Source organism: Biomphalaria glabrata, chromosome 11 (assembly GCF_947242115.1).
Source record: "Biomphalaria glabrata chromosome 11, xgBioGlab47.1, whole genome shotgun sequence".
Classification (NCBI taxonomy): Eukaryota; Metazoa; Mollusca; class Gastropoda; family Planorbidae; genus Biomphalaria; species Biomphalaria glabrata.
This window is the reverse complement of record NC_074721.1, coordinates 41,802,847-41,815,593: the sequence shown is the minus strand read 5'-3', so window position 1 is coordinate 41,815,593 and position 12,747 is coordinate 41,802,847. Positions and strand designations below refer to the sequence as shown.

General features: G+C 37.8%; 1 protein-coding gene across 2 annotated transcripts; it reads left to right on the top strand.

Annotated features, from left to right (window-relative positions):
* Positions 1–365: 365 nt before the first annotated feature.
* Positions 366–12,042, top strand: LOC106071258 (uncharacterized). Of its 2 annotated transcripts, none has more exons than XM_056004958.1 (5): positions 366–537; positions 850–974; positions 6,082–6,130; positions 9,375–9,440; positions 9,581–12,042. In XM_056004958.1, the coding sequence occupies exons 2-5, from the start codon at positions 909–911 to the stop codon at positions 10,531–10,533; spliced, it is 1,134 nt and encodes a 377-aa protein (XP_055860933.1). In that variant the 5' UTR covers positions 366–537; positions 850–908; the 3' UTR covers positions 10,534–12,042. The 2 variants fall into 2 exon arrangements, with proteins under 2 accessions (XP_055860933.1, XP_055860932.1); XM_056004957.1 differs by having other exon boundaries at positions 366–566.
* Positions 12,043–12,747: the final 705 nt, after the last annotated feature.

The following is a 12,747-nucleotide window of genomic DNA, read 5'->3' as shown; positions in this document are numbered from 1 at the left end:
AGGTGGCTTTTGCTTCGGTGGTAGAGGAGCTGGCCATTTTTCGGATTGTACGTTTTTCTTCCTGAGCTGAGACCCATGTACTTTCACTGTCCATGGCTTTCTTTGTCACTGTCTCTCTCCATCTGGTGCGGTCTAGAGCTATGTCTTCCCAATAGTCATTATTGATGTTTACTGTTCTCGTTTTATTAGGCCTACATCTATGCTTCTATAAAAATAGTTAACACCCAGTTCTAAGTAATTCTACCAAGTAGCTAATTACGCCAAGATGCTTTTAAATAAAATACAATATCACGATACAACCCAGACAAACAAAACAGTCACTTTGAGTAAATCACGCATTAACATGAACGAAATAGATTATCTTATGGATACGCGTAGAATGATTTTTTGTTTAAGGGAAGCTTGAGATTTATAAGAAAGGAGATAAGCAATCGGAAATACAACGTATGACAACAGGGGCTTTAAAACTAATATCAGTCAAGCATTGACTACGAATAAAGAAACGATACTATACCAATAGCTTTCGGAAACTCCAGTGTATTAGACCTACATTTTGCTTGCTAGATGTGATCTAAGTCTTTGAACTTCGGGTGTTTTAGTTTATTTGCTTTAGTATTTTAAGTCTGTAAAACTGTAGGGTGTTTTAGTTTATTTGCTTTAGTATTTTAAGTCTGTAAAACTGTAGAGTGTTTTAGTTGATTTGCTTTAGTATTTTAAGTCTGTAAAACTGTAGGGTGTTTTAGTTGATTTGCTTTAGTATTTTAAGTCTGTAAAACTGTAGGGTGTTTTAGTTTATTTGCTTTAGTATTTTAGTCTGTAAAACTGTTTTATTTCATCTGTATCTGACAGAACTGGAAGACACTATTTTTTCATTAGCTAGCAGCTGTTCCTTCGAAAACTTATCCCTAATGTTTACATATTTGAGTACAAGTCATATTGATGGTAAAAATTCGAAGAAATTGGAATCAGAAAATGTAAGTTTGAATAATTGAATTTTTTTTTTCAGTTAAGAAAGATTGAATGATCGATTTTTTTTGTAACGTCTTATCTTATCTTATCTTATCTTATCTTATCTTATCTTATCTTATCTTATCTTATCTTACAGACGTTACTTCAAAAAAGAAGATGATTACGTCCTACGCGTCATGCATTTAGTCATGCATGTTAACCAATGACCTAAATTCTGCCAAGTCACTGGTTTTCCTGGCTAGCTCAGGCAACCCATTCCATGCTCTAATAGCACTAGGGAAGAAGGAGTATTTGTACAAATTTGTCCTAGCATATGGGACGAGGAATGTGCCTTTATCTTTGTGTCTTTCAGAGTATTTTATTAAATTTTGTATTTCAAGATTATGGACTTCAACCATTTTACAAGTACTGTTGTGAGCTAATATTATCTGACTTTTGACTCTATCTCAATTATTACTTCGCATTAGCCACAAAACATTACAAGTTACTAATATACTTGATAACAACTTTCACTGTTATGAAATGACACCTTTATTTATCACTGCGAAGTCCGTCTAGTCTTCATAAACGTCGCTATTTCTAACCAACATCCAAAACGAAACTACTTCTATACCATCGCCATGTTGCTCTCCTGCTCGTCTAGTCTACTACGTCATTCGTCTGTCTAACTACGTCACTACTTTTGCCGTCGCTAAAAACAGTACACAATATAGTTGTCTAACAAAACTAACATACTCTCTAAACTAGTACATAACAGTACCGAGTACAATCACTAAAGTTAGAGACACTTCAAGAGAGAAGAATAAAAACGAACGATAGCTATAATACTTATAAATAAAAAAAAACAAAAACTAATGAAATACCCAGAAAGACACAAAGACAGAGGCACATTTTCGTACTAATGCTCCTTCTTCTATAGGGCTATTAGATAATGGAATGGGTTGCCTGAATCAGTCAAAAAAAAAACCCAACGACTTAGCAGAGTGTCATTGCTTAACAAGCATGACTAGATTGACTCATAAAATGTGTAGCACTTAATTATATTCTTTTTTGAAGTAACGTCTGTAACTTATAAGATAAGAAACCACTGCAGAACTGCAGGAGCGCTCAAACTCGTGACCATCGCAAGGCAAACTGAATAGCCAGCCACTCTACCAGGCCGTCAAAACAATCGAGTTGATATGTAATGTTCATTTAGTTGCTATGCAGGGCCGGTCCTACAGATTGCGGGGCCCTATACGAAACTGTTTGCGCGGGGCATAGTGGGTAAAGATAAGGATAATAAGTGAAAATTAATATTTTGTATTAGAAAATACACTCTTCTTTGGCTTTGCATTTTATACATAATAGGTACAAAATTACGGTCAAATTAACTTTACGAGCCATCTACAGTAGATAGTAGTTTTCCAACAAAACGCCGATAAACATTCAGATCTGCTTTTTAGATTTAAAATCGACTAGCAAAATATCGCTTTTTATTTTTTTTTTATTTTGTAAGAGATTGAACTAGATTCAGATTAGTATTTATATTCCAGTAACTATTAAAGTAAATTAAGTATTTGAAATTCCTGTTTTGGTTAAAATTCGCCCTATTATTCCATTTTTATTAAATGAAAGCTGGCAATGCCGTTTTTTTTTATCGCAAGTAGGATTGAAGTTTTTTCATATTGAATAACGCCCCCAAATGACAATTATATCTTTGTTTCAGAAGATTTTTATGAGTTTACAGAAGATTTTAATTATTTCAGGAGATTTCCATGAGCTCTTAGATAATCAGGAGTCCTCGGGAACCTTGTTATAATAAGTTAAAATGGTTTAATTTAATAATTTACACCTAGATCTAGAATTAGCGCGGGGCCTATGAAAGTGCGGGGCCCACTGCGGCCGCATAGGTTGCAGTTGCCTAAGGCCGGCCCTGTTGCTATGAGTAGATCTATATAATGATTTTTTGTTGTTGTTGTTGTTTAAAGTCATAACAACTACATTCTATAGGGCCTACTTTCTGTGCTTCGTAGCCCTATAGTCCACAAAAACTACAGCTTAGGGCCCAAAAGAAATAACTAGTAGGCCCACTGACATAAAATCTGGACTTGTAAAGGTATATCTCAAATAGCTTAGGGCCTTTTCATGTTTAAATACGGATTGGCCCAATTTTATTTTTAGAATTATAATCATCCATTTAGTTCGTTAGTGTAAGGAGTTAAGTTTCCAGACCGTCTATATGAGACATCTGATTGTGTGATAGGTCTAACTAAGTCTAGGTAAATCACTTAGCTGTTTGCCTAACATTATCAATCACAGACGTAACTTCAAAAAGAGAAGATGACTACGTCCTACGCCTGTCCCTGTGTCACTCTAGTCATACATGTAAATCAGTGACTTAAAGGGAAACGCCGATGGTTTTTCAAATTTGGGTTATTGACATATTTAAATTCTAAGTAAAATGTTGTAATAGTAAACATTTTACCATTTTTTTTTATTTAAATGCTTAGAAACATTTATATTTAATAAATTAGTCAGTATTCTTGACATCTCCAAAACAAAAAAAACGGGGTGATTTGAGATTTTGTTTTTAGGTTAGGCATACGTCACTTCCCTCAACAATACTGAAAGGGAAACTAGATTTGACCAATCGTATCGCTTCATTCTTACAGTAGCTGTTAGGCTGTTAGGCTTAGTTACGGCCTAGTCATGCGCTATAATACACTTATATATAGATAGATAGATTTAAAAGCATTAGGGCAACCAACTCGAGAAAAATAGTAACATTTTCGTCTAAGCCCCTCCCTGTCCCAAGAAGTAAAAAGATCGCAGGTCTGACTGATTCGAACAAACTGGTCAGTGTAAGGCTAGTCTAGACTACGTGTAGTCGGTTATGACAAGACAACCAAGCGATAGTGTTTGTTGTGTGTTGAGTGGTCAGGCGAGAAGATACACACTGCCGTGGTTAGTCAAGCATGCAAATCTACTTTTCATACGCATTTTTTTCTTTGCTTACAAGATCTAGATCTAACTGCATAGACTGTTAGACGAAGATATATTTCTTTTACGAGAATGTAAACGTTACTGTAATGGTTTTCCGTTATACAATAAGTCAATAGATTTAATTAATAGGCATGTGTGACGTCACATAGAAACCCGGTGAAAATCTGACCGTTTTGGATGCGCAGGAAAATTACGTCAGAAAAATATCAATTACTAAGTTATTATTTCTAATGAAAACAAAATAACAATATATTCATTATCTATAAATCAAACACATATTATATCAAATATTGTCAAAACCATCGGAGTTTCCCTTTAAACTATGCCAAGTCTTTGTTGCTGTTTTTCTGGCTTATACAGGCACCCCATTCCATGCGCTAATAGCACTTCTGAAGAAGGAAGATTCATACAATTTTGTCCTATCATATGGATTAAGAAATTTTCTTTTATATTGGTGTCTTTGTTGCTGAGTTGCTGTATTACCTGTTAGTAAGAGCAGTTTCGCCGGGCTTAATATCTAAGCCACACAAGCAGGCCAGGTGCTGGACTTAGTTGTCAGAGGCTATTTGAGACGCATGCCATTAGGAGTATTTTATAGACAATGGGAGCTTCTCCCTCTTACTAACAGGTGAAGGGGTGAAGGCGGATACCTGGCGCCACAAAACCTGGAGCTTCTGGCAGATGGAGCTCGTCAGCCTAGCAATTCATCTAGGAGAGGGGTACTCTGACTTCAACCCCCCGCTGCCTTGCGGTACTGAGGCTTCAGGAGACAACCTCGAGAAAAAAAAAATCAGGAGTGAAACTCCATAGGGGTTGGGAATAGCAACTATGACATTCCCTCCGGCAGCTTCTGCAACTGAGCTGGTGCCAAATGTAATGCGAAGCGTTCCTTTGGATCTCATCAGCAAGGTCGAGAGAGGGACCCGCATGGGCTACCCATGGCCCCTTTATCTAAGGTCTAGGAATGCGCCCCGGAGAGGAAACTCTGGTGCTGCTGCAAAGCGGCTAAAACAACACGGGAGATAACAAAAACCAGTGACTCATCTGGGCGCATCCATTGCCTTCCGAGACAAAAAGGAGCCATATATATATATATATTATAGCTTTTATATAGCGCTACTTTCATGCTTATAGCATGCTCAGAGCGCTTTTGGTCCAATCTCATTTGTGGACCAGTGGGGGGAGGGGGTATCTAGGAGTTGGTTTATATACATAATAATAATAGTAATACAGCATATATATATATATATATATATATATATATATATGCTGTATAACTCTTATTTTATTTTGCGTATTTAACCCAAGACTGTATATAAAACTTTCCTATCCATAAAGCGAAAACGATACAGTATGTATTGAGGTATATTAATATAACTAAATATCTTTATCAATAGCAATCATTAATAAAGTGTGTGACCCAAACATTGAACATATGAGTCACACTTAGGCCCTGCTATCTTTGCTATCTGCCAATAGAATTAACACATGTGTGTTGTGTCGTTGGTTATAGTTGACACCATGATTTTAACGGAAGTTATTTTGGTGGTCATTGACGTAGAACACGAGCGCCACCTACCAGAGACCAGTCGTTCTAGTTGGCCTAAATACAGACCTGTGAGGGTAGTAACCTGTGGACTGTGGTCAGTGGTGACCATGAACTCGTTGCCACGTCGCGGTATACTATAACAATAGGTTTAGACCCACTTCGCCGTTAGAATATCGAATCGTCTCGAAGTGGAAAAAAATCTGTCCTTCTTAAATAACTCTTTCTCTCCTAACTGACGATGCCAGCGTTGATTCCACCAGAATGTGGTAAATAATTACGGAGAGAGTTAATACCATTAAGCATAGGTTGCCTGAATCAGCCAGGAAATCAAATGACTTAGCAAAGTCTAAGAAATACGCTTAGGACAAATATAGACGGCGAAAAGAAAACCTAAACCGACCACCGGGAGACAAAGGTTAAGTCCGTGTTGGATGAGGCAAAATATGTAGGTCACATCTAGGACTATAAAGCCAATAAAATACTACGTTTCCCAATCTTCTGACTCTAAGACAAGCCTTATAATAATTATAATAATCCTTAATATCATTATTATGAAATATTTTTTTCTATTTCTTTAGAAAAATGAAGACTTGAATTTGAACAATAAATCAAATGATGAATTCGATGGTAATTATCATGGTTCCTAATTGAGTTCACATATATTTAAATGATTAGATCTAGTTCAGCGGTTCTCAACCTTTTATGCTCGGCGACCCCTTTTTACAATCCCCTACTCTGCCGCGACCCCTCCCCCCCCCCCCCACACAGCAATAGAAGAAAAGACAATAACAATTCATATTTTCGATGGTCTTAGGCGACCGCTGGCAAATCGTCAATCGACCCCCAAGGGGGGTCGCGAGCCACAGGTTGAGAACCCCTGATCTAGTTAGACAAACTAAATCTAGTAATATTTTGTAAGCTATAAAATTGTGTATAATTTAACAGTTAATAACAGTCAATCTTTGTGTCCGTCAATCAATCAATTGAAGGATAGGCCTACACTATACAATCCATCAACCTTATACCAACAAACCTACCTGCCTACCTACCTACCTACCTACCTGCCTACCTACATACCTGCCTACCTACCAAACTACATTTTATTTACTACCTAACAACCTAGGAGCTTGCATAAGTTCAGGCTGCTTAGCTGCATGTCTGTTGATATACATGTTTCCCTACCTGTCAATCTGCCTAAGTGCATGGGTGCTAAACTATCAACGTGCTTGGCTAACTCAGCTACGTGCTTACATACCTTACGTGTCACCCAAATCACCCCTACCCAATTTCTCAAAATATATCTTTTCAAAGTATCTTAGTGTCGTGAATTTGTTTCTATCTATTGTCGCCCCTAGTGTTTTGTTTACATTTGTGGATTCACGTTAGAGTTTGTACTGACCACATTCCGTGTCTTGATCTTTACTATATGTGTGGAGTTATTGTCGTCATTCTGCGTAATAGAGCTTTAGATGTTAACATGGTTTTTGTTATATTACAATGTGACACTTAGCCTGTTCGTATATTACACTGATGTCAAATTTAAAAAAATGTCTTTGGAAAGAAATCCAAAAATGTCATCCAGTGCGATTAGCAGAACTCACATATAAATAAAGGCGAGGGGATAGCATGTCATTACCATTCAGGAATCTGACTTATTATATGCCTATATTCATGAAATAAGCAAACCCTTCATAATTGTTAAAACAATTCACTGAACGGTATTATAATTCATACTACACATACAATATTATGGTGGAGTGAAATAAACATTGTTATAAAAGCTACGTGCTTATTGAATTATCGTCAAATTATATCTCGCTTCAAAACGTCCCCGTCGCCAAAACGGCTCGCGCCAAAACGGCGTCAGCAAAAACGGCACGTACCGCCTACGTGCATGCCGGTCTACTCATCTACACGTCGTGTATTCTTCTACATACCCACGTATCTACTGTCTACCTGCATGTTTATATACATATCTGAATGCTTACCTACCTACGTACCTGCATTGGCTTTTTATCTGCATACCTGTTCTCCTGCCTACGTTCCTAGCTATCTGTAAGGTTATCTTCTGGTCTGCATGCTTACCTACGTACCTACCAGACTACCTAACGCTATGCCTATCTGACTGCCTACCTACATATCTGCATGCCTACCCCACTACGCGCTTATATGTCGTCATTAAATTTCACTCTGTCCTACATGTCACATTGTCCTACTGGTATGATTGATCATGTCACATTGTCCTACTGGTATGATTGATCATGTCACTTTGTCCTACTGGTGTGATTGATCATGGCACATTGTCCTATTGGTATGATTGATAATGTAACATTGTCCTACCGGTATGATCAATCCTTTCACATTGTCCTACTGGTATGATTGATCATGTCACATTGTCCTACTGGTATGATTGATCGTTTCACATTACCCTACATTTATGATCAATCCTTTCACATTGTCCTACTGGTATGATTTATCATGTCACTTTGTCCAACTGGTATGATTGATTATTTCACTTTGTCCTACTGGTATGATTGATCATGTCACATTGTCCTACCGGTACGATCAATCCTTTCACATTGTCCTACTGGTATGATTGATCATATCACATTGTCCTACTGGTATGATTGATCATGTCACTTTGTCCTACTGGTGTGATTGATCATGGCACATTGTCCTATTGGTATGATTGATAATGTAACATTGTCCTACCGGTATGATCAATCCTTTCACATTGTCCTACTGGTATGATTGATCATGTCACATTGTCCTACTGGTATGATTGATCGTTTTACATTACCCTACATTTATGATCAATCCTTTCACATTGTCCTACTGGTATGATTGATCATGTCACTTTGTCAAACTGTTATGATTGATTATTTCACATTGTCCTACTGGTATGATTGATCATGTCACTTTGTCCTATTGGTATGATTAATCATGTAACATTGTCCTACCGGTATGATCCATTCCTTCACATTGTCCTACTGGTATGATTGATCATGTAACATTGTCCTACTGATATGATTGATCATGTCACATTGTCCTACTGGTATGATTGATCATGACACATTGTCCTACTGGTCTGATTGATCGTTTCACATTACCCTACATTTATGATCAATCCTTTCACATTGTCCTACTGGTATGATTGATCATGTCATTTTGTCCTACTGGTATGATTGATTATTTCACATTGTCCTACTGGTAAGATTGATCATGTCACATTATCCTACTGGTATGATAGATCATGTAACATTGTCCTACCGGTATGATTGATCATATCACATTGTCCTACTGGTATTATTGATCATATCACATTGTCCTAGTGGTATAATTGATCGTTTCACATTGTCCTACTGGTATGATTGATCATGTCACATTGTCCTACCGGTATGATTGATCATGTCACATTGTCCTACTGGTATGATTGATCATTTCACATTGTCCTACCGGTATGATTGATCATATTACATGTCCTACCGGTATGATTGATCATGTCACATTGTCCTACAGGTATGATTGATCATTTCACATTGTCCTACCGGTATGATTGATCATGTCACATTGTCCTACCGTATGATCGATCATGTCACATTGTCCTACCGTTATGATTGATCATATCACATTGTCCTACTAGTATGATTGATCATATTACATGTCCTACCGGTATGATTGATCATATTACATTGTCCTACCGGTATGATTGATCATATCATATTGTCCTACCGGTATGACTTATCGTGTTGGATTTGGACATAGTGAACAAAAACTAGATCAATATTTTAGGATCTGTAGCTTTAAAAAAACTTCCTTTATCGGTATTGCGTGTGTAATGAGAACTGTTTACTGTGAAATGTTGTTCCAGATTGTCTCAAAGTCCCAGATGACCAGAACCATGTCCAGTCCGAAGATAATGAAAATCGTCTTATCGGTAAGTATTTGATTAGTCTCACTGTGTTGACATTGCTGATATCATGCTATGGTCAGACTTAATGTATTTACACATACACTATATCTATATCAATTGATTGGATAATTGCTGTATATTATATTCTAAACATTCAACTCCAGGTGATCACGAAACTCAGGAGTCGGAGGGTGGAGAGGCTGATCTACACAAGTATTACATAGGCTGTAAGAAGAATCCTGGTCACAGCCAGTTTATACCTGTTGATACTCTGAACATGAAACATCTTCCTGAAGGTTATCAAGACCTTGAACTCTTTGAGTTCATCAAGGCTGAAGCGGACCTGACAGTTAGAGTAAATGTCCTAAAGACTAGCCCAGGCAGACCAAAAATTTGGCCGAAAACTACGCGACCCTATGCGTTTTATGGCATAAGAGGCAAAAGCAACTTGAGGACAGGAACCGGAAGAGTGTGTGACGTATACAAGTTCCAAGATGGAGTCAGGCAAGATGGGCGTGTTGGATTTACTGACTATATGAAATGCTGGTGCACACAATGTCAAGGTTCTGACTCACCCAGCAATGTGTGGTGGGAGTTTGATGTGTTCACAGCCACACATGTGGTCTTCGATGATGACGAGGCCACCCACACGACCTTGAGACTTTTTTACAATAGAGATGATAGTCCAGAGGTCATTATTGACAAGGTCAGCTTGGAAAGCGCAAACATTGAGTATGACAGGTGTTTGTTGAAATGCGTGACATGCGACCAAGAGTTGGGAAGTAACCTTAGAAAATTATGGGGACATTATGAAAATGTCTGGGGAAAAGTCTTGAAAAAATACACGAGCTCTAGAAATAAGCACAAGTTACTATTTATAGTCTCCCATCCACATGGCTGTTCGAAGCAGGTCAGTGTCGGGCATTGGAAGGAAAAACTAGAGGTGGGTGCAAAGACGAAATTGACCTATACAACTTCTACGTGTCCAGGAAGTAGTGGAGCACATGTCCAATGCGTGGGGTATTTTGACGGGTGGTCAGATCTTGTCCACAGTGGAAGTTTTAATTCTGAATTGAATTACAGTGCTCCTGGCCGTGTGTATGTCTTTGGTAGTTGAGTTGTTTCCCTTGCGAGTGTTTTTTTTTCTGTCTTTGACCTGTGATTTATTTCCCTTGTGAGTGGTCTTGTTCTGTAATCTATTTCCCTTGTGAGTGGTCTTATTCTTCGTCTTTGCATTTAGTTATTTCCCTTGTGAACAGTCTTGTTCTACGTCTTCGACTTTTTTGAGTTATCTCCCCTGTGAGTTGTCTTATTCTTCGTCTTTGACCATTGAGTTGTCTTGGAATACTGAGTTGCTTCCCTTGTGAGAGGCCTTGTTCATGTATTCAAGCTTTAAGTTGTTTGTCTCGTGAGCTGTTTGGTCCTGTGGTACTCGCTTCGGTCTGTCTTCGCGATGGTCCCGTGTTCCAACCCTTCCCGGCTGCCACCCTCCGACGTTCTGCATGAGATATGGGCTGGGACGTAATAGTCGTCAGCTCTGAAGAAACGTCCGAAACGTCAAAAGCAATGACAACACATCACATAAACATGTGAGCGCCTATAATCTTAACGATGCTTATATATATATATATATATATATAATATATATATATATATATATAGTTCTTCCATCGTGCATCGATGATGACCACTTTGTCATCCAGGGGGCTGAAGGCTTTGCACTGGGGTTTTATGCCTCCTCATGTGGCTGGTGAGACCTATGTGAGCCCGGAATGTTCGGCCGCACACTGGGCAGGTTATTCCAGCTGGAGCTAGTGTCGTTTGCCTTGCTTTTCTTCTCTGGCGTTTTTCTTCTGCCAGCGCGGTTCTCTTTTCCTCAGCAACCTGTGCGCCAAATTTCACAGCTCGACGCCATGATGTTCTGTCATGTGCATCTGTCTCTCAGGTGGCTGGGTCTATGCTGAACGCCTTCAGAGAAGCTTTGAAGCGCTTTCTTTGACCACGCTTTCCTTCGCTTAGTTGGCCATACAAGAGTCATTTAGGGATGCGGTGGTCTTCCATTCTGCAGACGTGTCCTGCCCATCGCAGCTGGGACTGCATCAGGATTGTGTGGATGCTTTGCAGACCCGCTCTTCGAAGGACTTTAGTATCTGCTTATAGTAATTCACTCTGTATCTTTTCCACTAACTTGGATCAAGTTGAAATCTTACACAACTATTCATTGTAACTAACAAAACACGAATGAATCAATAAATAAATCGATTAAACAATTAATAAATTAGTTGTGCTAATTTTTATGATACTGAAAAGGGGAAATAAATCATATAGTATTAAGAGATGTGGCTGTTAATGTTGAATTCTTCCCCTTAGAATTGTTTTTAAAAAAATAAAAAAATAGACATTTGCTTATTTGTTTACGCGTTACAGTCTTTTCTTCCAAAACAAAATGTAATCTTTTGTTTTCTGTATAGTTAACATATTTAATTCACACCGGAAGTGCACTTTTAAAATGTGCCTGTGTCTTTCGATTTATAATATTAACATTTTTCTTGTAGACTTAGAAAATGTTGACTTATTAAAGCTCTGACAATCAACTTTTATAAATCAATAAACATGTATGTCTTCACCTACTTTTAGTCAGAATTTAGTTTTGTTTATACCTATTGAATCTTTTTCTGTTTTTATTGGTATATATGGATGTGGCAATATAATATTGTTTTCTTATCTGAATAAAAAAGAGAAATATTAACTAGAAAAGAATACTTAAACTATTAATTACATTAGATCAGTGATGCCCAAAATACTGCCAAATCCGGCCCACAGAAACGTCGGCACAAAATATAGAAAATCATCCCCCACCCAAAAAAAAAAAAGGTTCAAAATGTATCTTTACATACGTTAGGGCCCTGACATTTTTAAGTGAAAAGACCTTTACTTTCTTGTAGAACATGATACCATTGCTAGCCAACATGTTTGTTTTTATAAAGAAAGTCTGACAAGAACAACAAAATACAAACAGAACTTAGGCCATTTTTTGAAGTGTAAAGAGAAAATTCAACTCTCCCAATAATTAAATCTATGTACTATATTCTCGCGGGTTTGAAATAAAATAGTTTCAAGTCAATTTCATTCAGTTTTTGTATCTTTTCTATCATGTGGCCCGCGACAATAGTGCTGGAAATATAAATGGCCCACAGATTGAATTAGGTTGGGCATCACTGCATTAGATATTCATCACATGGACTCAAAGTTTATCAACAAACAACGAAGTCCGGAGACTTAATGTTCACAGGACAGATCAAGTTTTGTTTGCTCTCATTAATCTTGAACC

Excerpts from the sequence above, each read along its gene's own strand:
- LOC106071258 (XM_056004958.1), top strand. The coding sequence starts at position 909 with ATGTTTACATATTTGAGTACAAGTCATATTGATGGTAAAAATTCGAAG. Across the intron at positions 975-6,081 it reads AGAAATTGGAATCAGAAAAT|AAAAATGAAGACTTGAATTT; the intron begins GTAAGTTTGAAT and ends CTATTTCTTTAG. Across the intron at positions 9,441-9,580 it reads TAATGAAAATCGTCTTATCG|GTGATCACGAAACTCAGGAG; the intron begins GTAAGTATTTGA and ends ATTCAACTCCAG.